Source organism: Fusarium poae, chromosome 1, assembly GCF_019609905.1.
Source record: "Fusarium poae strain DAOMC 252244 chromosome 1, whole genome shotgun sequence".
NCBI lineage: Eukaryota > Fungi > Ascomycota > Sordariomycetes > Hypocreales > Nectriaceae > Fusarium > Fusarium poae.
The window spans coordinates 6,413,448-6,436,882 of NC_058399.1; the positions used below are offsets into that span (position 1 = coordinate 6,413,448).

Here is a 23,435-nt window from a genome sequence, read left to right on the forward strand (position 1 = left end):
TGACCAAAGCGGAATTCGGGGTGACACCTGGAATCAGGGGAAAGATGCCAAAATGCCAGTGGTGAAGGGTTTGAACATGGGAAGTGGTTTTCAGAACGAACAAGTGATAACTTCCGCACGGGGCATTTCAAGTGTTGGGTGTGTCGTCCTTGCAAGTCCCCTCCTACACAGCACTGCTATGGTCTGGTACGTGTTTGGGGTGGTCCGGTGGATGGTTGTTTGCGCCAGTCCAACACCAGCCAAGTCTGACGCCGCTAGAATATCGCCTAGTAACGGTTTGTCGATCAGGTAAATATGAGCCAGTTGGGTAACCTTGTAGTGGAGATTGGATAGCAATGGCGGAAACTTCTTGGCCAAGCTTTAGAGGTCGGTTCGATTGACACACAAGTGCAAACAGGGCACAAGCAGCGAAGGGCAGTTAGCGATAGAATAGATTCGTTTGCACTAGCTGCAATATTGTGTAAAAGGGTGAGCCGTGATGAAAGCTGGCCTAAATAAATACGCTCTGATGTTGGGATTCTCTGCTCAAAATGGAGAGTTTGAAGCTGAAGCACAAACCGTAGACAGCCCAGATTAAGTTGGTCGATTGAACGGCAAGACAAAGTGGTTAAACACCAAACGGATCCGGGTGGCCGATGCCTGTATTTGTGCGTTGTATCCGTAGAGACTGCGGCAATTCTAAGAGGTATATATTCTGAGGCAAGCGGTCGGTTTTGAATTGGTCTAGGAAAGACTGCAATACATGGGAGAAGAGTTGATTATTGATCAGGGCAACCTGATATTAGACAAAAGCCCCATTCGTAATGAGATTGGTCCTGGGAAGTAGATGGAGAGAAAATCTGTCTCGGGGGATAAAAATCAGAGCAAGCCACAAAGAAGTGAGCCCGATGGTTCTGAAACCGGCCAAGATTTGATCTGACCTGATCTGACCTGTGTTGGTTAAAAACAACTCGAGAGAGGCGTGGGTGAGGCTCCGAAGCTGAACCTGAGTTGAGTGGAGGTCCACATTTTTTGTGCGTTTTCCATGCCAGGTAGGAGGCGCTGAACACACCTACCTGCTACTGTACGGAAGCTAGGCTACTCGCCTAGCAGTACCTAATTAGGTAGTTTGGGTCAGGTCCAGCCCAACCCGCCCGTCGAGTCCATGTGAAATTGTGAATTGTGATCGATCCTCAAGCCCGGGCGGATAGATTTTAGCGCCCCGTCAGACCCTGGCCCACATTTTTAGGCGTACAGCAACTGTGTGATCACTTCTCGGTCTGTCATCAAGCCGGGATAATGAATGGTTCTCCAGTTCGATCCGTTGCACTTTAGCTGTCCATAGATGCTGAATACTGGAATTGATCCTTGTCCTATTCTGCAAGTTGCCTTCCCATGGTCACTCAACAACCCGGTTTCACCCTAGATACCTTGTCTGTACCAGTCAGGCCTAACACTCCTCAGTACCATCGGTATCATAAACACACTGGCTGGACCTTGAGGAGTAGGTAGCCTTGGAGTAATTCTCATGAACATCAACTTGACTCGTGCCCCACTGAGCTATTTGTCCGAGCCCCAAGTCAGCACAAACTCCACTGAGGCTTGACAGGGCCTTCAGTCTCGACCACAGCTGGGTAAGACAACGGAATTGTCACAGGTAGCCTACCACTCAAACTCAACCCCGGATCCCTACAGTGCATCACACATACTTCATTAACAAACACAGCACGATCCGATAATAACCCAAGACACATGAACGAACCATACGTTAGTACTGTATGACAGGAGATAGAGAAGTTACATGTGATTAGATCACCCTCGTTATTCGGTTACAGTATAGCGCACAATACGAATACAATCCTTTTGTATGCACAATAATAAAAATAGATAACGTGTCAACTTGGCTAGTCTAGATAGATAGTAGGTAGCAGAAACGTTGGCCTTTGAGCTTTAACGTAGGCTATAAGAATTGATGTGGGTGTTCCTCAAAGTCTAATAGCTTGTTAGGTAGGCTACAAGAATAAGTGAACTAAGAGTAGGGCCCAGATGTCATAAACTGTCTTACTAATTTCTTCTCTTGTGCCTCTAGGCCAACTTTTCTGAAGCCCTGATACTTGGGTAGTTTCTTCTCAGCGATTTTTCAGTGGCGTTCGAGAACCAGGGCATCGGTAGAGCGGAGCGGCTCTTGCGTTTTACTACTCCTCATGCAGTTGAATTGGGCGTTGATCTACGCTGATGAGGCTAAAGATGGTATTATGAGTTGTGACTGAATCGGTTCCATGCCCAACAAACTAGACCAGACTAGCAAACACGGACATATAAAATGCTGATATATATCTTGCTGAACATATGTAAACTGTTGAGTTGGTATATTACATATGCGACATCGTATACTACGTAAGTATTAAGACTGGTACGGATGTTAAGACGTGGGGCATTTGTGTTGTACTGCATATAGGTATTCATTCAGCCTTTTGCATCCATAGGTACCTAGAATCAATGCAAAGACTGAGAGGACATTACTGCGGTCTAGTGTCAGCCAAGGGCTGTTTCACCCTCCTGCCCTAGAGGAAGTTGTTTGCTTACCAACTGTGGTGTAACGCGAGCTGTCATGTTTGCCAAGCCTTATCGAGGGGTTTCGTTGTTGTAGGGCTAACTAACATAGGACGATCGTTGTGAAAGGCTATCCAACACGACGTATCTGCTGCAGAAAACACGGCAGGGAAATTACACTTAAATTCGCATGAGAAACAATGTGCAGGATTTCAGCTGTTCTCATGATGCCGTTACAAAGACCAAGGCGCTTTGTCCTGACAATAATCCGGTAGATTTCTATCCCACGTTTGATAGATCCTTGCATCTAACTGTCTTAAACAAACCTGAGGTCATGTATAATACCTGCTTGTAAAGGGCTCCGATAACTCGCATGCATGAAAGTTGATCACAAGGTTGTTAATAAACGAGTGGATTGGTTAATGTACAGCACTGCATATGTGCACAGAGCTGAGGTTGAGAGATAGCCGCGTGTCTTAAAGATATGCATGTTCCAACCTGCTCACCACAGCAGTGTAGACTCTTTTCTTTTTTCCCGTCCTTTTCCTGATCCAATCAGAGACGGAGGTGGTGTCTAACAACCAGTCATTAGGTAGTTATGGAATAAGACGGCAATATCTGCCAAGTCACCCTAGAGTTGCAGGTGTGTTTGTTTTGCAAGTACGCACAGTGAATACAGCCCATCTAAACACTTCATCTCAAATGAAAAGTTTCATGCAATTGCAAGCTACTGATAAACGAACTTGAGGAATGGCATAAATAAATAGCCTATCCGTACTAATAAGGTACAGTACCTCGTTAGAAATGTCCGGACGTGGGGGGATTATCTATCGATTACCGGGCCCGTCCCGTCCGGTCAAAGTGGGTACGTGCGCCTCCCTACAGACACTTAGCAGGAGTTTGAATCAACCTAACCTCCCATCAGCCAAACAGAGAGTAGACAAGCTACATCAATTCTCCTGCCTAAGACTTCTCATTAGGTATCAAGTGACACGAAAAACAGAAAACCCCTTGCTACGCAGTCATCACAAGAAAAGAAAAGAAAGAGTCCCAAGACTGTCCAATAATCTATCTGTCATCCACCAAGGGAACAGCCACGGCTGGTTCTGTCTCTCAGCTGTCTCTTGATCTTGGTCATGCCGGGAACCATTATCTGATATCCATCCCTTCCCATCCAAACTTCCTATCACACCCCTATTCTGCCTTGATTGACACTCTTTCTTGTCCGGGCTTGTATTGGTCGTTGTCATGAATATGGATAGCACTCAAGAATTCGATCGCCGAACGCCTTTGTCTGCTAGCCAGACTAGTAGCAGCACCAACGTCAATACTAGCGATCATGTTTCTCAGGAACCCGATATCATGTCCAATCCCAAAGCACCCGAGATAATTGAAGCATGCAAAAGGAAGGACCTTGGCCGCCTTAGATCTCTAGCTGAAAGCCATGGTGGATTCTTGTCCGACACCCTGCGAAGGCAAGCATGTACGTGCCCATCCCCCTTTACACAAGTCTATCCCGACTAACAACGTCTTACAGGGCCCATATTGCTAGGCATCGATGTCCCATTAGATGATCAAGAGGATCTGTCATCAACGAAGGATGATTCCGGGGAATGGAAGGGATTACCCCGCCACCGGGACGAAGACCAGGTTCAGCTTGACGTCAACCGTTCCTTCGTCTACTACCCAAACAGTACTGACCTTCCTTTTTCTATTCATTATGGCATGTTCAGGAAGCTAATGCAGAGACAGACCAATCTGACGCGGAGCTAAGTCTCCGCAAATCGGAGCTCTCATCTCTCATCACTGAGGTTCTACGTCGCCATCCTTACCTGTGTTACTTCCAGGGCTACCATGATATTTCCCAGGTCCTACTGCTAGTACTAGCGCCAGCATGGAGGGCTCGTGTACTTGCGCGACTGTCGGTATTGAGGATACGGGACTTTATGCTGCCCAGTTTTGGGCCAACGACTGCTCAGCTCCGTCTCCTCCCCGATATCCTCAATGCTGCTGATCCAAAACTTCGGCGGCACCTCGCCGGTGTTGAGCCATTCTACGCTTTGGCTGGTACCCTGACGATGTATGCTCATAACATCGAGGCATACCAAGACATCGCCCGGCTGTTCGATGTCTTCCTCGCTCGGGAGCCTGTGTTTCCTGTCTACATATTTGCGCAAATCATTCTCGACCGGCGAAATGAGATTTTCGAGATTGACGAGCCTGACATGCTACACGTTATTCTTGGCAAGGTACCTACCAAAATGGATTTGGATGATCTGGTCATCAAATCAGCCTCTCTTTTTGAGAATTACCCCCCAGAAACCTTGAGTTATTGGCGTCAAATATCCAAATACAGCGCTCTCAAGACAGCTCGTGATATCGAAGCCTGTGCAAAACAAACCCTAGATGAGGGCTCTGAACTTTTTGACAAACAGGTTGATGAGGTTCACTGGCAGGAGATTCGTGATCGCGTTAAGCTGGCTCTTTGGCGTTACCGCCGACCAGCAAGGACGGTCGGGATGGCTCTGGCTGTGGGAGTTTTGGCTTTCTACCTTCGACGCAACCCGAGCCTGGTTAGCCGCATCGCGTCCTTTTTTACCCGATAAACACATGATCCCTGTACCGGACTGTCTCGAACAGAGTGATCAAACAAGTATATGTAGTACAGCGATTGGCAACTGGAGTAATTTTTCGTACGTTCTCGTACGTAGACGACATAGGATCACATCTTTTTTTTTGTTGAAGGGGGGAAAAAGGGGCAAGCTCTATTTAACTGACAAGACCAATATATATCACCTTAACCTAGACGCCGTGCAAAACATGTGCAATCGTAACACCCAAGCTTAGAACTCGAGTATGTAGTACTCTCTTATCGTTAAACCTCGAATCTGCCATTGTTTTCATATCACCCGGGCTCCCTACGATGATTCTTGGTGTTGAATCTTCAAGCCTTCAAAATGCTCCTGCTGCTCATCAGCCAGCTTGCCGTTCGCGTCGCTGATGATAGTGAGGATGAGTGAGTAGTTGTTATATAGAAAGCGCCCGCTCTTGCGTTTATCGCCGAATAGTTCAGCATGACGAGTAAGGAAGGTCTCCACGTCGGAGCGTAATCGGCGCAGACTAGATACGACAGGCTCATCGTCGCCAGCATCGGCGCTGAGTGTCAAAAAACCGTGCAATAGTTGCCCAAAGCGCTGAGTTACAACATGAGGGGCTGCAGATAGTTTCGCAGCTTCCGCCCGACTTGGTTTGGATGGTACAGCATTGATGAGTTGACGGACCGACTCGCAGTGACGGTCCATAATCACCTGGAGACGAGGCCAGAGGAGCATAGTAGTAGCATTTATGTAACCATCCACGGCTGGGACTTTACGGCGCTGAAGCTCAAAGGCAAAATGTTGATTCAGTCGAATGCAGAGAAGTAAACCCAGCGCATCGTAGGTATCTCCCACGAGCGTCTTGGATAATGTCCGACCAAGCTCGAAAGTGGGCTCGAAGATGTAGTTGAAGTTCTTTGAGATCTGATTAAAAGACAGCGCAGGCGAGAAAAAGGTGGCCATGAAAGTGTATTCGGCCGTAGCGTTATCAATGAGAGCAAGATTAAAATTACGGAAGGGAACTTCCAGATAGTGGGTTGTTTGGTCCTCCTCGGCCAGGTAGGATGAGAGGGCGGCTTGATTATTAGTTTTCAGAAGATCAATACGCCTTCCAAGGTTAAAGGCATCATGAGGAGGTCCTGGTGCTCGGTTACTTGAAAGGACTGTGGCTTTGCGAGTTGTATCCTCATGACCAAGACCATCGTTCTTGTCAAGTATATGCAATTTGATTTTGGCTAGAGCCCTCTCATATCGGGAGAATTGGTTCAAGTAGTACCATCGCATGGTATTCATGTAAGCCAAAGCGATCTCATTAGCAAGAGTTGAGTGGTGCTTGTGTAAGAAAATAAACAGTTCCTTGAAGCGAAGGAAATTTTGTTGTTGGATAATCTGCGCGTTGATATGTGGCGATCGCAACGCTTTGATTTGAGCCACGATGAAGTCGCGAATTCGTTCAATTGCCTGATTAAGTTAGACGGGATCCATTTGAAAGTCGCATTGCCTCATACCTTAAGAGTAAGTTTCTCCAAAATTGGGTTGAGATCTTTTGCTGCATTACTCATCTCAGTCTCAGACTTCTTCTTGAACATGTTCGACCTGCGATCAAGTTCGGCAAGCATCTTAGCCCATGATTCGTCAATGTGGCCCTCGGAGATCTTGGAGATGACTTCAGGCGGCAAGCTCAGTTCTTCTACCAATGGCCCTAATGCCTTCTCCACTTGCTTTCGATTTTCTAGTCGCTTGTTCAGTGCCGCCGATCGTGTTTGTAGAGACTCGATGTCTGCCGAGACCATAGCGAGATCATTGCGAAAGTTGGCGAGGTTGAGCTCAACCGATTCAAGAACGTCGTCGCATGCTTCTATCGATCGGTGAAGGTCTTCGAGGTTGGCTCTATCTTTCTCGCCTTTTGCAAATTAGTCGGATGTTTGGATTTCCTTGGGGCATAGCACGTACTCTCTTCAGTTGTTTTTGGCTTGCGTTTGTTGATCACGGTTGTATCAGGGGGTTGAGATGCAGCCAGCTCCTTCAATGACAAGCCTCCAAAGTCGGCCTCCAAGTTTAGGTCATCTTTATTGATGACCTTCTTCTCATGTTGGTCGCGATCGTCGGAGAGCCCTGCCAATAACGTTTCCAACACCGAGAGAGAGTCAGGTCCCGTTTCGATAGTCGAGGCCTGCCTCAAACCAGACCCGTTCGGTCTTCGCGCTGAAGATAGGAGTGACGAAGAGGATTCGTTGGAAGCCAATGATAGCGAAGAGCCTCGTGGAGATAATCCTGGGCGCTGCGATGTGACATATGGACTTAAAGTACTCGAAGTTCTCTTGGGATACGGCCTGCCGGCTTGAGGTGTTGACGGTCCGGGACTGGTGGCAGGGCCTCCGGCCAGTCGATCGAGCCACATGTCGACGGAAGAACAAAGGAGGTAATTCGATGAAGGGTGATTATTTGACAGGTACAGGACTCGAGTTCAGTATCATGGCATTACTCGTCGGTATTGAACGTATTGGCGATAAAGCAATATTGAGTGAACGCAAGAGGACGAAGTGGGTGTATAAGGGTCAGCTTGGCCAGCTTGCAACGCGAGGCTGTCAACAGCCATTAACTTGAAGGTGTCAAGTATAAAGTGATTGGTCGCGTCGAGCTAGCGCTCATACTAGCCCAGCCTCGTGTGGCTAAACGGAATTCGATTCTATATTTGGAAAGTGGTGGGGTCTCGGAGAACCGACAGCCGAGCTACTAACAACAAGAGTTCAGTCGGGAAGTGGATGAAAGGACAGCGACGCCACGGAATACGGAGAATGTAATGGGTAAAACCTGCAGCTTAGATGGTTTGTGGGGATCTCGCACTACCTACAAGTTGCGACTTCGCATGTAAAACGAAGGTAGTCAGTCATAGTATGATGCAGTTAGAGGGCAGCAGAAAACATAAGGCTCAAAGCTTAAGATACAGAAAATGAAGGGCCGAAGAGCTAGTCTAATATGGAATAAAGTGACTGAATCATTTTGTGTCTCCAGTAAGTAGCATGAGATCTTTTGTCACCTATCAGAACTAGCTGTGTTACTGTCAGGGCTAGTATTAGTAGGTATGTGCTTCGAATGTACCGTGCTGTATGTAAGTAAGAGCTTGGAGTGCATTTCAAGAAAACCTGACCAATCCGGCAAGTTGCGTGTTAATCATGACCTCGTGTTAGATCACTTTGTACATATGAGGACAGTTGCATTTGTTCACACTGCGCTTTTGAAGTTGGCAGCCATGTATTCTGTAGTTCTAGGTGCATTATACTTCCCTACAGGGTGGTTCACACAAATGACCAGGGCAAGGACCTCCATTCTGCGCCTCGTGATTTATTTCGAGTCACTGTTGAAATCAAGGTTCTTACAAAATAATAGTTTCAATCCGGGTTTTGCTGTTGAACTTGAGCAAACCCTGTTGTCGTAAGTTTGTGTTGTACATCTATCTGTTTGACTGATCGGCAAGGCAACAACAACTACAACCTGGGTCAATCTATCAATTCAAAATTTGAAGCTTCCGCTCCACCCCGCTCGATCTTTGTATAGCGGATAAGTGCCCTGTAAGCAGACTACCCCTCCACTGATGTATGCAGGCAAACAGAGGAGGGGTCGAATGGACGGGCAGCATGGTTAAAGGCGAGGGGCAAAAGGTAGCAAGCAATAAATGGAGCTTCATCAAGGCTCTAGCAGACCCCTCCTCTAGACAAAGGGCCTGAATGGACCTCAACCCACCTGATCTCAGGATCAGAATCAATCAATTCACAACCTAGGTAGACAAGAGCTATCCTACCGTAGCCCGGGCAATCTAATAAGCTGGCTGGGCTGCTAATTTCTTGCCCATCGGTAGCGTCCGTCCATCCAATCCACAGACGGGCAGCCTGAAAAGACAGTGCCCACTCCACTGCTGCACCTAGTAACGCCCAATCACAACCTTGAGAAAAAAATTCCGTCGAGGGCCTCTCGCCTTTTTCTTGCCCCCCTCTATCTCTTTTCCGACTTGGGCCCTTTCCTCCTTCTTCCCTTCTCCATCCCACTATTAAGCACCACTTTCAGCTTTTTTTTCTTCTCCTCCTCAACCTCACTCCTTTCTCCTCAAGACCCTCGATTTCTTGTCAATACCGCCAAAATGTCCGCCCCTAACGACAACGAGGTGAGTTACATATCTGCCTGCATAGCATTGTCTCGAGATCCAAGCGCACGCGCCCACGAAGTCTGCCCTGCGCCCATTTTTCGCCTGGGGATTTTCACCCCGCATTGCGATTTGTGCCCCACGATACAATGCTGCCTCATGGTTTTTGTCCTCATTTTGAGCTTCAATAGCCATCGCAACAACATGATCATATTGTTTGACCCAAAATGAATAATTTTGCTGATTTTTCTCTTCCTCCTATAGCATGAGATGACCTTCGACTCCGCCGATGCCGGCGCGTCTCTCACCTTCCCTATGCAGTGCTCTGCTCTGCGTAAGAACGGTTTCGTCGTCATCAAGGGCCGCCCTTGCAAGATTATCGACATGTCCACCTCCAAGACTGGAAAGCACGGTCACGCCAAGGTTCATCTTGTCGCTACCGACATCTTCACTGGCAAGAAGTACGAGGATCTCTCCCCCTCTACTCACAACATGGACGTCCCCAACGTCAGCCGCCGAGAGTACCAGCTGGTGTGTGAACCCTTGCCCCGCTCCACAAAGGAAGAACCCCTCCTTTGAGAGCTTAGCCCTTGTTGTTTCCGTAACCGGGTCGACTAACAAATCTTTAAGCTCGACATCTCCGACGATGGTTTCCTCTCCCTCATGACCGACGACGGTGACACCAAGGACGATGTTCCTCTGCCCGACAACGAGATTGGCCAGAAGATCACCAAGCTCTTCAAGGAGGAGGAGAAGGACACCAGTGAGTAGCTTGCTAATCTCGATGTGAACGACAGACTGACCATGATTTTCAGACGTCATTGTCCTCACCTCTATGGGCGAGGAGTGCGCTATGGAGGCCAAGGAGGCTCCCAACCAGGGCTAAATCATTTAACCCTTGATTCACGCCCTACCTTAACGGCACTTGGCCCCTGAGGATCTACATCGAAAGATGATCTGGATCAGGGGATCTTTTTTGTTTTGATGGACATTTGGCGCATCAATATTCATGGGCCATGGGTAGGCGTCGTGCAAAAGGACTCTACCTGGACAGGGTTGCCTGCCTTTTATGATATACGGCAACCCTTAGCACCCGAGCCTCAGGCTCGAAAATGTTTTCCTTTGTTCCTGGCTCACAAGCTGCGAATACCATCATGTCACGATACGTAGCAGCAATTAAATGACGAAAAATGGGAGAGCTTTGGAGTTGATCGATTACATATGTCTTCTTGGTGATGTGAATCATTTTTTTGACCATCTAGTGATAACCTTGAGCTGAAACCTGTTAATGTATTCACTTGGAACGAAAGACAAAATGATTGCTATATTTAATGTCTATTTCAGTGGTAAATGTAAGTAAGTACAGGCCTGATAAATGATGTTTTTCATGTAATTGAGAAGTCGGGTGTAAGGTGTGATGAATAGACAATAGACAAAGTATGATTTTGTTGCCTTACAGCTTGTGTTGCTATTAAAATTCTCGGTTGCGACAAACCGCCGACAAATAATATGCTACACTGGCTTTGCTTTGTTTTAGCTTAGCTTTGACCACTTTTTTTTGTCTGTGCAAAACATCACAACTCAAATCACTTGACATTGTACTGAGTGACCGGATTTTGAGAAGAGAAGCCCTCTTTTAGCAGTGCAATGACATGATTTATCAGAATCATGGACGAACGGCGAGATCTTCGCAAGTTTCCACGCGGTGAAAGATGCCCAGAATGTGGTGCCAGGCGATGGTATCTGGAGAATGGCCTGCGCTTCTGCTCCAACGGACATCAAGTTGAGGTATGCGGCGCGATATTACCGGTGTTCGATATTGACCGACTAATACAACCAAACAGGGATTTATTCAATTCGATATAGGTGACGAGGTGGATGCTGGGAACCTTGGAAAAGCAGCCAGAAAGGAAAAGGAAGTTAGAGAAAAAGAGCTTCGACATCTCACTGGTCAAGCAGGAAGGAATCTCTTTCTCGAATGCCTGCAGTTGATTTTGAGAAACCAACTTTTATGGCTTGTAAAGAGCAAAGGCCATCGGGAGGAACTCGAGACTGTGGTCCGCGACCTTTGGGATCTTCGCACCCGCGGCGGTGGTGCGCCTCCTGTGGGAGAAGAGACGCAACAAGCAGAACAAGATGAAGGTCTAGCATTGTTCAGCTCCCAGCCTACAGCTGATGACAAGAGCAAAAATGACGCGCCCAAGAAGCAACGCACAAGAGCCCAGAGCTGGAATCCGGAAGAAAACCCAGACTGGCCAATGCCCAGGATGATTGACACCCTGGCTTTGTGCTATCTTGGATGTTTACTGCTCAGGATACCTACAGCCATCGGTGAGCTGTGTCTTTGGGCCAATGCCGGACGAATACCGTACAAACGATCGGTAAGTCGTATTTCGGAAAACTGTATTTTTCCCTTCGCGTGTTAATGACTCTCAGTATTACGATCTGCCGCAAGAAATGCAGGATCGATTGCCTTCTGCTTATACAAGAGCGCTCAAGCTACCCCTTCGCTGGCCTCTCAAGGGTATCGACTTGCACAATGCAGTGCTAGATCTTGCGCTATCGTATAATCACAACTATGGAATGGTATTTCCTGCCATCAATGAAACACCGACCTTGGTTCATTTTGTCAGACAGCTCAGCTTGCCAGGTGCGTTCTTCTATGACACTGGTCACTATGCGCTAATTGTGTTGTAGTTGAAGCAATTATCACTGCTAAAAGTATACTATCAGTGATGAGCTTCTCTTTCCAATTACCTATTGAACAGTCACGACGCTTTCACATTGATTACCCCGAGATTCTTCTCATCTCGGTTGTTATTGTTGCAGCAAAACTGTGTTTTCCACTGGGGCGCCACGCTCCCTTGCTTCAGGTAACAGAGACTGAGTCGAAAATAAAATTTGACTGGGCGAAGTGGCAGAAAGACATTCACGAATTGATAGATCCATCGCAGGCATCTGAAAAGGGGCCTAGCTTTGACAATATCACCGTGGACCAAGTTACCTCCATGACAGCCGAAGAGCTCGACCAATACTTCGCTCATATTGCCAGTACAATTGATAAGAAGAGTAAGTTGCTTGAGCACGTCAAGATATATACACTGACAACTTGTAGGTGACTCGGTGATCACAAGGTTCTTCCCATCAGAGAACGCTCCGCCCCCCGAAACCCTCTCAGCAGAGAACACCGAGAAGGACAATGATCACAAAATAAGGCAGATCCTAGGCCGAGCTATTACAATCGCTGGAGAAGAAGGATCCGAACAAGAGGACGAAACTATGTTGGAGCCGAACTATGAAGCATTCCGTTCAGTAGAAGATTTAAACGAGACAGCACAGGCGTTGTATAAAGCTGCTGGTAAGTCTTAATACACATCCCAAAAGTCTTGAAAGCTAACAAGTTGTCAAGGTCATATATCAGGCTTATCGCTAGATGAAGCAGTACAGGCTGTTTACATGTTGGAGCAGAAAATACTAGGTTGGCAAATGGCTCGACGTAAAGAAGATGAGGAGATGCTATAATAACAGTACCTATCAAGAGAACAATACCATTATTTCCAGCCACCTGCTTAATTTGACTTACACCTCGTGTGGCCTAAGCTTTGGAGGAAAGAACAGGGCATGATATCATGAGTGCGAAGTGATGGATCCACCCCCCTGCTGCTGCCCACTGCCCACTGCCCCTCAACCCAATATCAAAAATGGCAGGTGCGATGCACGTGACCCTTCGTACCTTTAGGGCTTTCCTTCCCTTTCGTTTCCCTTTCGCCCCACCAATATTGCACGCAGAAAGGAAGCCGGCTTTCCAATCCTCACATCGTCACCGGCACAGAAATCAGTCAAGAGTGAGTATACCCCCTACTTGTGGCCGCAAATAAATGAGCGAAGACGTGAATACTGACTTTCAATGTAGTGCAGATGTAAGCTCGAACCCGCCGATTCCGAAATATCGACAAATTCGCCTCCTTCCGTTCGTTTACTAACAGCGCCGTCCAGTTTCGTGAAGACCCTGACGGGCAAGACCATCACCCTCGAGGTCGAGTCCTCGGACACCATCGACAATGTCAAGTCCAAGATCCAGGACAAGGAGGGCATTCCCCCGGACCAACAGCGATTGATCTTCGCTGGCAAGCAGCTCGAGGATGGCCGAACCCTCTCCGACTACAACATCCAGAAGGAGTCTACTCTGCACCTTGTTCTCCGTCTCCGTGGTGGTATCATTGAGCCTTCGCTCAAGGCTCTTGCCTCCAAGTTCAACTGCGACAAGATGATCTGCCGCAAGTGCTACGTATGTCGAACTTCACCTCAATTCGCGCAGAGCGCATCGGATTCTAATAGTCTTTCTCAGGCCCGTCTCCCTCCCCGTGCTACCAACTGCCGCAAGCGCAAGTGTGGTCACACCAACCAGCTCCGACCTAAGAAGAAGCTCAAATAAACGATTACTCCATGGATATGGCGTCTGGGATTTGGCATTTGGGGGTCGATGGCGAGGACAGAGGAGAGCTTTCTTTTGTTCACACGAGGCTGGTTGTTTTTTAAAATAGCATGTGCAGCTCCGGCAATACATTCTAGATGATGCCCATATGACGATGTGCCGTGCCGTAAGGTGTCCCGGCCAGACCCCTCAAAAGAAATAAAAAGCATTCAAGCTTCAAACAATGCTTGTGTAATGAAATGGCTGTGATTGTGTGTGGGGAATTCATCTGTGCGCGTCTTGACCCGGCTGGATTGAACAATGCTACAGGATTACAAGATGTATAAAGAAACGCGCTTTGCGACCATAGCATCGTGCATGCCTAGGCAAATCCTACTCCAACATATGAAATCCATCAATTGGAGTACGTAGCTCACCCTATCCCTCGCTTTGCAGGGTGTTTCATGTTTGAGCCCCACTGATAATCATGCACATGGTTGTGATAAGACAAAAGCTGTAAATCATCAGGCGCCGCTTAAACTTCGGTAGCCGAGCTTGACACGCTGCGCGCGCTCCTGAATTACGACAACTGCCAAACTGTCCCAATTGGAGCTGACAGTGAGTGACCTGTGACAAGTAGCTGCAACTTTACCCTCCCTTGTAATAGCGCTGTTCTAACCACGTACACATCGCCAACTACGAACAAGTCGCTCGCTACATCAGTTCAACGCAATTCAACGATTGATTACCAGCTTCCACAATGTCTGGCTCAGGATACGACGCCGTCGTCGACGTTGACGATGAGGTACACAGGCCCTTCTAGCTTCATCAAGCAAGCTCCTGCGACGATGCCTAGCAACAGTACTTTTCATATACTCTTACATCTGAACTAACATGATGCTTAGGGTGATCTCGGCCACACCGACCTCCAAGAAGATCTCGAATTCCACACGTCCAACTTCAACGACACAAATCCCAACACCCGAAAGCCTCCTTCGGGCGGCAGCGGTCTTCCTGCCCCGGCCACAGCTTCGAGCGGCTCAGGTTCATCCAAGCGCTTCCTCTGGAGCATGAACTTTTATGCGCAGTTCTTTGATGTCGATACTTCCGCTGTTCTGTCCCGCTGCTGGGCTGCTCTCTTCCCCCGGGCAAACTTTCTTGATGTTCTCGAGGGCAACCCTGATTTATACGGACCATTCTGGATCGCCACAACAGTTGTCTTGATTCTGTTCCTGGGAGGTACTATCAGTCAGTATATGTCTGATACGGGCAAGGGACCGTTCCTTTACGATTTCAAGCTGTTGAGCGGTATGTCTAACGTCTAAAGCACTGTTGTCGGGGAATTACATACTAACATCAAACCAGGCGCCGCCGGCCTCATCTATGGCTACACTCTTTTCATCCCCATGGGTCTGTTCCTTGCCCTCAAATACTTCGGCAGCGAATCCGCCAATCTTCTCGAGTGCTGGGCTCTATACGGCTACTCTAACCTGATCTGGATTCCTGTGGCCCTTATCAGCTCATCACCCATTTCCATTCTCAACTGGGTTTTTGTTGGTGTTGGTTACGGCATCTCGGTCGCGTTCCTGCTGCGCAACCTGTATCCTGTTCTCAGCGCCACAGATCGCCAGGTCAGCAAGATTCTGCTGGTCGTCGTTGTGCTACTACACGCCGGTTTGGCGCTTGCCATCAAGATCCTCTTCTTTGCCCATGGCAGCCCCGTGTCCAGCACACCAGATAAGGGCAAGGGTGACCGCATGTTTTAAGGGACTAGTTCGGGGAGTTTGATTAAAAAGATAAGAAGGGATGGATATAAGGGTTTGAATGACACGTGTTAGAGACTATGTCCCGGGCTTCAACTGCGGCCACAGTGTAACCAAAATGGAGTTTTGGGAAACATATCATTTTTTGGCATTGTTTGTACAATAAGTTAGAAGGCGCTTTCATCTGATCAAAATTTTACCTCCCTTTGTCCCATCCTTTTCGCTAAGATGCAATGCAATTGATCCCTAAGATCGCTTGACACTCTCAACAGGCCCGTTTTGCGCCGCCCAGTCTAGCCAGCTCCCAGGATAATCGCTCACCTTCTTCCAACCGGCATGCTCAGCCAAATGCGCGGCCGACTTTGCGCGGACACCAGCTTTGCAGTAAAACAGTAGCTCTTTGTCCTTTGAAGGTCTCTCGAACCCGTACATCTCCTCAAAGTCCTCCTCGGGGATATGAAAACTCTGCACTGCCGTTGTGATGGGGATATTGATCGCGCCAGGAATCTTGCCCGTCTCAAACAGCTCGTACGGTTCTCGGACATCTGTAGCGCAATATCAGTCAGTATATGTATTGTACACGCCGGAAGGGACAAGCATACCAACAATGACTATATTGTCATGAGTGCCATCTTCCACAAGCTTTTTCAATTCCTCAAATTCCCATTTCTTGAAGTCTTTTGTAGGTTGTTCCTTGACGCTATAGTTTCGCAACGACTTAGCAAAGGGCGCAAATGCCCGTGGTGCTAGCGAGGGCCTTGCTGTGCGGGCTGCGATTGTGAAGATAGGCCGCGCGGGACGAACGGCAGCTGAGGCGCGCAAAGCTGAGGAGACGAGGGTGCGACGGGACGCCATTTTAATTTATTGTGTATTGTCACGAAGGAAGTTGTATTGGTGTTCAAAATGACGAATCTTGTGCTAAGCTAACTAAGTTGACTGACTAAGGTATCTTCTTGACCTCGGAAGCTTGAGTGGGGGTGATGTAACAATTGTTAAATGACAAGACGAGCACAATGTACTAAGGTATTATAGAGAACAACCTACAATATCACTCTCAATGCTATAATCTACGTCCATCAAAGTTCTTCCAAGATAGGAATTACTACAATCGGTATAAGAATTGTGTCTATGCTCATAGCTCAGCAGCGTGATCATGAATCTCCCTTGTGCTGACGTTGGTTAAAGGGAAACACCAAGTCATTCTGCCATCGTGTTTATTATTGATCTTGAATTATTTTTCATTTCGCTGTCCAAATGCCATGTTGTAATCATGGCAATCATGTCTATGGCCCATTCATCTCAAAAGCCCTCGGGCTGCCAATATATACACCGAGAATAGGTATTAAAACTGATATCCATCATGTCTCTTCTTTTCGTCCATGGAGCTGCATGGGTCTTTAAACTGCATCTCTGGGATTTTGCCCAATTACTTCTGGAAAGTCCAGTGTTCAGTTTGCTTTTCTTCCCCAGAAACATTGACCTTTCACAGCCACGTTCCTCGGCCGATTCTTTTCGACAAGTTCCTCATCAGATGCCTCTCGGTTGGTGAACCGATCGAGGACATCAGGAACGTCGAAAATATGACCGCAAGCGGTATCTATTCCCGATTCGAGAATAGATCGTGTGGTACCGCTTACCACTTCCTCTCCTCAAAGGTAAGAGGGCAGTCATCCTTTTAGATATTAGTTTCTGTTATCAGATCTAGCAGATGCGTATGAACATACCATGGGGAAAATGGTGGCAAAGACCTTGATCTCCTCGGACTTAGGGGTAGCATGGTGCTTCCAGTCAAGCATGACAGAGGCCTTTCCGATCATGAGAGCCAGGTTGAGCTGAGCGTAGACCTGGCCGAGGCAGTAGTGAGGTCCGGTACCGAAAACCAAGTAGTTCTTGGAGCCCTTCTCCTCGGCGTCGCCGCTGTAGTATCGCTCGGGGTCGAAGTGGCTAGGGTTGTCATACACCTCGGGGTCGTGGAGAGCCATGAAAGTGGTGGGAATCAACATGGAGCCTGTGAAGATTGAAAGTCAGTCTGGGGTCCACAATACAGAATCAAAGTGTTGTTGGACTTACCCTTGGGAACGGTGTAGTCATCGGTCAGGGGGAAAGCCTTCTTGGTGACATAAGGAACCATGATGACAGGAGGGCGCCATCGGAGGAGCTCACGGACGACAGCACGGGTGTATGTAAGAGATTCGAGCTGGTCCATGGTAATGGGAGCGTTAGGGTCACCGTTGCGGATCTTGATGTTCTCCTCTCGGACACGGTCAAGAACATCGGGTCGCTGAGCGGTAACCTGGAAGAGCCACGTGGCGGCGCTGCTGGTGGCATCCTGGGAAGCGAAGAGGAAGGTGAAGATAGTCTGGGAAATCTCGTAATCGTTGAACATGCGGAGGAGGGGAGAGGGCTTCTCGATGTTGTGGGGCTCGCCCTTCTCCTCGGCCTCGCGCCAGCGGTCAGACTGGATCATGGACAGAATCCAGGCATCCATAATACAGGTAACCTCACCACCAGCGGCCATGCGAACCTTGCTCTTGGCAGCACACTTGGAGAACTCGGCCAGGACCATATCAGCAGCCTTCTTGCCGTACCAAGACTTGGTGTAAGGAAGGATAACGGGGAGGTTGACAAGCTCGAGAGCAGCGGTAATGAGGTAGTAGTCCTCGGCGATCTTGGTAACAGCCTCATCGGAAATGTAGTGACCGACGAAAGTGCGGCAAGATACAGCACACATGACCTCACGGAACTCGTGCATGAAAGGAACGGGCTTGCCGCCGGCGTCCTTGGTCATCTTGAGGAAGTGCTTGAAGTAAGTGTTGTAAGCCTCCTCCTGACCGGGCAGGTAAAGTTCGAGAGCCTTGCGGGTGAAGAGACCATTGAGACCCTTGCGGAAATCAACATGAGCCTTTCCGTCGAGGAAAACCCAGTTGTCGTGTCCAAGAAGCTTAGGGGCAACGTCGACGACTGTGGGCTTGACATAGGCAGGCGAGTTGAAGACCTTGCGAGCCATATCACGAGTGGAAGCGATAACGACAAACCTAAGGAGCTACATGTCAGTACGGTCAATGTTTTATTGCCCTATCGGAGGCCTTACTTGTGGAAGATAGAAACACAGCTGAGAGGACCGCTGCTCCATTTGGCATGGTAACCGTCAAATCGAGGGTCCATGGAATCGAGGAATGGGCCGATGAAGGGAATCTTCATGGCGGGACCGACAATAGGGCCCTTCCTGACAATATAGGCAACTATACGAAATCAATGGTTAGTGCTGTGGCTCCCAATGCCAGCAGAGAGACAACGTACTCTGATCATAGGCAACACAGAGTGCGATAAAAGTAAACACCCAAGTCCAGACACCGGCATTGGAGACGGCTTCGATGACATAGTCGACTTGGGGAGGGATGTTGACGTTGGCGTATTTTGTGCCGGCCAAGACGGACGAGAAGCCGCTGGCGGTGGAATTGACTGCCTCCATTGTGTTTGCGCGGCGACAGAACCAGTGTAGTGAGAGTCGCGTCGCAATCGAATTCGAGGTATCGCAACCAAGCAAGGGTATTGTGTTGCTGGTTGTTGTCGTTGTTGTTGTTGTTGTTGTTGCTGAGTCCTTCACAGCAACTGAGTACTCCTTGCGACTGAGGAGAAGTTGGGTAAAAGGTAAAGGAGGGATGGAGGGTAAGGAGAGGGAGAAGGAGGGAAGGGAAGGGGAGAAGAGTACCTACCTATGTAGAAGCAGGGGAAGTGGATGTTGTATTTCTTTCCAAGTCGGGGAGGTCCAATGTTAGGTCCCTTAGTAATTGGTCGTCCATTGAATGTCTTCTAGGCCGTTTGTTTTTTCCAGTGACTGACCCGCACATGGACGCCTCTCGTCTGCATAGTAAGAGGTAGTCTTGGTGCTAAGTCCGCGTAACATCAACAGGTACCCAACTAAACTATCCATCACTTTATCACTTCAGCGCCCTTGCTTACCCATCAATTACAGGGAACGGACGTGACGAGACAAAGCCCAGCCAGAAAAAAAATAAAAAGAGGGCCCTGGGGTCTCAAAGGTCAAGGTTTGGTTGCAAGGGTCAGGGTGTGGGCGATTAACGGGAACGAGTTCGCTAACGAGCGGAGATTTAACATGACGACAGAGTCAGAGTCATTGATGGATGAATCTCTCATTAATCAAGTACGTCTATGGAGCCAATGGAAGAAGTGGATGATTCTAAGTGTTTTCTAATTACCAATTACTATTCACTGTCCATCTTACGAGCTTTGTTGTGGCTCCCAGTCCCAAAAGACGATGCTGTTGACTAGGGTGTGAGAGGAGAGACAGATTAGATGCGATGTGCATTTGTAGCGTGATTGATTGGGGATGGAGGGGGGTACAGTACGGTTGGTTCTTCTTTGAGCTGTAACAGAATGCAAACTCTTTTCATCAATGATACAAGACTATAATCAATGATGAAAAGATATTATTTTTTACCCAATTGACTTTTTATTCACTTTATAGATCTACATTACACAAATGATGAGAGTCAAACGCACGTTTGCATGTCAATTTCCCATCTTTTTTTTTTCTACTGGGTCTCTCATATTAGAGTCCCTTTTACTAGGTATGTGCCCATCTTGGTGCGAACCGTGTTCAGCTGGCACAGTGTGCTTTCCCATCAGAGTTTAGTCTCCGAATTTGAAGCTGTGTCTGATCCAAGACTGGTTGGTCAGTAATAATAACGTCAACCTTCACTTTTCTGAAGCTGGAAAGCAAACAAGCAGGCCACTTCTTGGCTTTTATTGTCTTTAATACGCGGATAGTATTGCTTTAACTGGTCAGCATGTTATCGCTTTCACCGCCACCATGATTGAAACCTCCAATTCGTACATCTTGTTGCTATGTGCTCAGATATGGAACGTACGCGTGACCGTGATTCACTTATAGACAGCAAGCAAGCGCTAATAGGCAAACTACCAGAGCTTTCATGTCTTTCTTGTGTTGGGAGACTCCACCATCCATGATCGTATCCGTACAATGTAGGAAATATGTAGACAGCCCTGCTAGTCTAACAATGCTCTTTACAAAGTCCACCGCCTCGCCTTCTTCCGCGCCTTCCGTCACAGATCTAAGCGGGCCCCTAGCCTGATATTCGGGACAAGGCTTAGTATTACCAATCTACTCCGTACTTGATCGTATGTTTCCCCTTTGAGCCTCATAGTGCCATTGAGTTGCTATATTGTCTGATAAAGCCATCGGCTGCGTCCGATCTGAAGCCATAATTACTCTGGCCTCATGAATGCGCCACTGAAACTCAGTCAGCGCGTGTGCAGAATATGTACATCGGTCGGACGGACTCTTGGACCAGTGCGCGCATCTGGGGATGAGATCTGGACAACAAACCGCTTAAACCTTGTCCATCCTGACCTGGCCTGGCCTGGCTGTCTCTGATCTAATCGCTTATAGGAGCATGGATCGTGTCGGCCGATACGCATATACAAATAATGAAAGATGATTGAATATCCCGTAGTTACACATCTATTTACATTGATTGTATGAAAAAAGTCAGAGCCAATATTCACAGGAGAGGTCGCAATGAAATTCTGACAGGCCTAAAAGTTACTTGCACGCCCTATCCACCTCGCTCTATTCTGTATCAGCAGCCATTGGCTCCTCTGACTTATAATGTCAGGGACACAGCCAGTCAAATTGCCGCTGACAAAGGCTCATCTCCAGGGTCCGCCTCTAGTCCGCGCGATCATCCGGGGTTCCACACCACACCGAGGAACGGTTAGACATGGATACGGCGTATTCGTTTATCTGGGAATAGTATCCGGATATATTTTGAATTTAATGTGATGTCGACGTTGATGAAACTCTCATCCTAGATACAGGAGACGTTTGCCACAGAAGGTGCAATGCACTTACACATGCCAAGTAGTTACTGACTGGAGTGTCATCGATGCAAACAATAGCTCACGCGCATTAACGAACATGCTCTCGGGATTTGTCCTTGGCGCGGCAATAACAAAGGCCGGCTTTACTGCCCGTAATACCGAATTCAATTCCTTTTAAGCTTGAATGCTTGCTGCAGTCAGGTCTTGACCCGAATACGAATGCGGTCTCGGTTCTCCACAATCGTAGTAGCTGCGGCGTCTGACTGGCTCAGCATAACTCTCCAACAAGCGAGTGTACCAAATTAGCACATGCAAGCAATGGAACTGTCAATGTGTATTCGTACTTTTCAGGTAAGAATTGTGACTTTGTTTTATTCCTTGTTACTCATCATGTCTGCTCTTGAGGGTTCACCAGGATAAATATAATGCCAAGCTACTTTGGTTACTAGAGCTGCAGCAGATGAGTTAAGGTTATCTATCACAGGGGTTATACTATTATGGCTTAGCATGTTATGCTTATCTCTTATCTTATCTATCGTCTACGTCACTTAGTTGCTTGTTCAACTTCTGGCCCGTTGACAGGCGCTGCTCAGCTACATTAGTACATACAAGTGGGGGATCGTCGAGATCATGAGGGGCATCATGGGCATTTCCCTTACCCTATATCGTTGCCATGTCCTCTCTGTCTCTTGAGTTTGTTTACATGTACATCGAGTCTTCCCGGATACTGAATGAAATGGACTACACATGGTTTACTAAATAATTCACAAGTTATTTGGACTGCGTGGTATTTATACAGCCAAGGTCTGGAATGATAGCGACATTGTCCCAAGGTAAGGATGTGAAACAGTAATCATTGCAATATCTCAGTTTGTTGCTCCAGCTCCCTCTCTATTCAACCACAACGCTGACAAACAAACCAACATTCGAATCACATCAATGCTACAACTTGCACCGCAATGCAGAAACCGCGTCATTGTTTTCAGATATGCCGACGTCACACACACGATTCTACAAGATTGCGTCATGTTCACAAGCCGTAAGACGCGAGTTTACCCTATAACAGTCAAGCACCGTCTCTCCACCAAGAAAGTATACTGGAATGGGCAGTTGCAAAAAGGAGGGGAAAACCAGATTCATTGGTATCTGGCAAACCAGCAGAGCCAAGTGGATGCCGATAACCACCTATCGCACAAGAGCTACGCAGACCTGCCAAACAGGCTGGATGATGGGCCGTGGTCACGCTTCAGCCCAACTACTGACGCTTATAACTCGCAGCACCCGCAGCCACAGTAACTTGAAAGCTTCATATCCAACTCTCCTAATACAACAACAACAACAACAACACCACCACTTTCATCACAAAACTATATCCAACATGCCTTCTTACATCGTAAGGACCACACCAGACGTGACTACATGCGGGCTATGAGCTGATAGTCTCTCTCTAGGTTACCTGCAAGGAGGACGCCACCGACGAACAGGTCCAGTCGTACGTACCAGACTGCATTTGGTAGGAAAGTATTCAGATGCTAACAGCCAATAGTGCTAAGCAGCACGCTATTGACCAGGGCGGCAAGATCGGACATGAGTACAGCCTCATCAAGGGCTTTTCGTATGTTGAGCACCTCTAGCATGACCGATGGAAGGCTAACTGTTGATGACAGCGTCGAGTTCCCCCAAGATTCTGTTCAGACCCTCGAGAGCCACGAGCATATTCATGCTGTTGAGGCGGACGGCGAGATGAAGACCCAGTAGATTTCAGGAATGCATTAGAAGAGACGGGCGATGTCCTATAGATTATCTCGAGCTCTGTTGCACTGGCGTTCTGGAATATAATTATTAAACTGCCCATTATCCAAGTCCTGTTCTCTCCTATCGTAACCAATCTCATGAGCTGGCAGAGCGGGGTGCTCAACTAGGTAGAGTCTAGAGCTTGCTCATGACGACCCCGCCAACCCCGCAGATCGAGACTTGATGTATGTATTCTTCGGTCACGTGTCATAAGGCAATGACTACCTACTAATATTGCAGGACTTCAGATCAGAATGGGCACAAAAGTAATAGACATATGTATTTAAGGAAAAGATAACTGAGCTTGATGCCCCTAGAAATTATTACGC

General features: G+C 47.8%; 9 protein-coding genes across 9 annotated transcripts; 6 read left to right on the forward strand and 3 right to left on the reverse strand.

Moving 5' to 3' along the window:
• Positions 1-3,786: 3,786 nt before the first annotated feature.
• FPOAC1_002069 (uncharacterized protein) lies at positions 3,787-5,138 on the forward strand (the record flags this gene model as incomplete). Its single annotated transcript, XM_044846656.1, has 3 exons — positions 3,787-4,015; positions 4,070-4,225; positions 4,285-5,138. The coding sequence occupies 3 exons, from the start codon at positions 3,787-3,789 to the stop codon at positions 5,136-5,138; spliced, it is 1,239 nt and encodes a 412-aa protein (XP_044712572.1).
• Positions 5,139-5,450: 312 nt separating this feature from the next.
• On the reverse strand, positions 5,451-7,530 carry FPOAC1_002070 (uncharacterized protein; the record flags this gene model as incomplete). The annotated part of the gene is made up of 3 exons (XM_044846657.1): positions 5,451-6,590; positions 6,638-7,032; positions 7,083-7,530. 3 exons carry the CDS (start codon positions 7,528-7,530, stop codon positions 5,451-5,453), a joined length of 1,983 nt encoding a protein of 660 aa, XP_044712573.1.
• Positions 7,531-9,267: 1,737 nt separating this feature from the next.
• Positions 9,268-10,156, forward strand: ANB1 (translation initiation factor eIF5A; the record flags this gene model as incomplete). The annotated part of the gene is made up of 4 exons (XM_044846658.1): positions 9,268-9,291; positions 9,535-9,801; positions 9,901-10,033; positions 10,086-10,156. The coding sequence occupies 4 exons, from the start codon at positions 9,268-9,270 to the stop codon at positions 10,154-10,156; spliced, it is 495 nt and encodes a 164-aa protein (XP_044712574.1).
• A 782-nt stretch (positions 10,157-10,938) lies between these two features.
• FPOAC1_002072 (uncharacterized protein) lies at positions 10,939-12,792 on the forward strand (the record flags this gene model as incomplete). The annotated part of the gene is made up of 6 exons (XM_044846659.1): positions 10,939-11,058; positions 11,115-11,651; positions 11,707-11,920; positions 11,968-12,339; positions 12,386-12,628; positions 12,680-12,792. 6 exons carry the CDS (start codon positions 10,939-10,941, stop codon positions 12,790-12,792), a joined length of 1,599 nt encoding a protein of 532 aa, XP_044712575.1.
• Positions 12,793-14,444: 1,652 nt separating this feature from the next.
• On the forward strand, positions 14,445-15,450 carry FPOAC1_002073 (uncharacterized protein; the record flags this gene model as incomplete). The annotated part of the gene is made up of 3 exons (XM_044846660.1): positions 14,445-14,489; positions 14,590-14,992; positions 15,050-15,450. The coding sequence occupies 3 exons, from the start codon at positions 14,445-14,447 to the stop codon at positions 15,448-15,450; spliced, it is 849 nt and encodes a 282-aa protein (XP_044712576.1).
• Positions 15,451-15,693: 243 nt separating this feature from the next.
• Positions 15,694-16,302, reverse strand: FPOAC1_002074 (uncharacterized protein; the record flags this gene model as incomplete). Its single annotated transcript, XM_044846661.1, has 2 exons — positions 15,694-15,992; positions 16,050-16,302. 2 exons carry the CDS (start codon positions 16,300-16,302, stop codon positions 15,694-15,696), a joined length of 552 nt encoding a protein of 183 aa, XP_044712577.1.
• Positions 16,303-17,080: 778 nt separating this feature from the next.
• FPOAC1_002075 (uncharacterized protein) lies at positions 17,081-18,919 on the reverse strand (the record flags this gene model as incomplete). The annotated part of the gene is made up of 5 exons (XM_044846662.1): positions 17,081-17,119; positions 17,172-17,455; positions 17,518-18,482; positions 18,539-18,689; positions 18,748-18,919. 5 exons carry the CDS (start codon positions 18,917-18,919, stop codon positions 17,081-17,083), a joined length of 1,611 nt encoding a protein of 536 aa, XP_044712578.1.
• A 3,332-nt stretch (positions 18,920-22,251) lies between these two features.
• FPOAC1_002076 (uncharacterized protein) lies at positions 22,252-22,608 on the forward strand (the record flags this gene model as incomplete). The annotated part of the gene is made up of 1 exon (XM_044846663.1): positions 22,252-22,608. One exon carries the CDS (start codon positions 22,252-22,254, stop codon positions 22,606-22,608), a length of 357 nt encoding a protein of 118 aa, XP_044712579.1.
• Positions 22,609-22,690: 82 nt separating this feature from the next.
• On the forward strand, positions 22,691-23,070 carry FPOAC1_002077 (uncharacterized protein; the record flags this gene model as incomplete). The annotated part of the gene is made up of 4 exons (XM_044846664.1): positions 22,691-22,705; positions 22,764-22,804; positions 22,859-22,927; positions 22,980-23,070. The coding sequence occupies 4 exons, from the start codon at positions 22,691-22,693 to the stop codon at positions 23,068-23,070; spliced, it is 216 nt and encodes a 71-aa protein (XP_044712580.1).
• Positions 23,071-23,435: the final 365 nt, after the last annotated feature.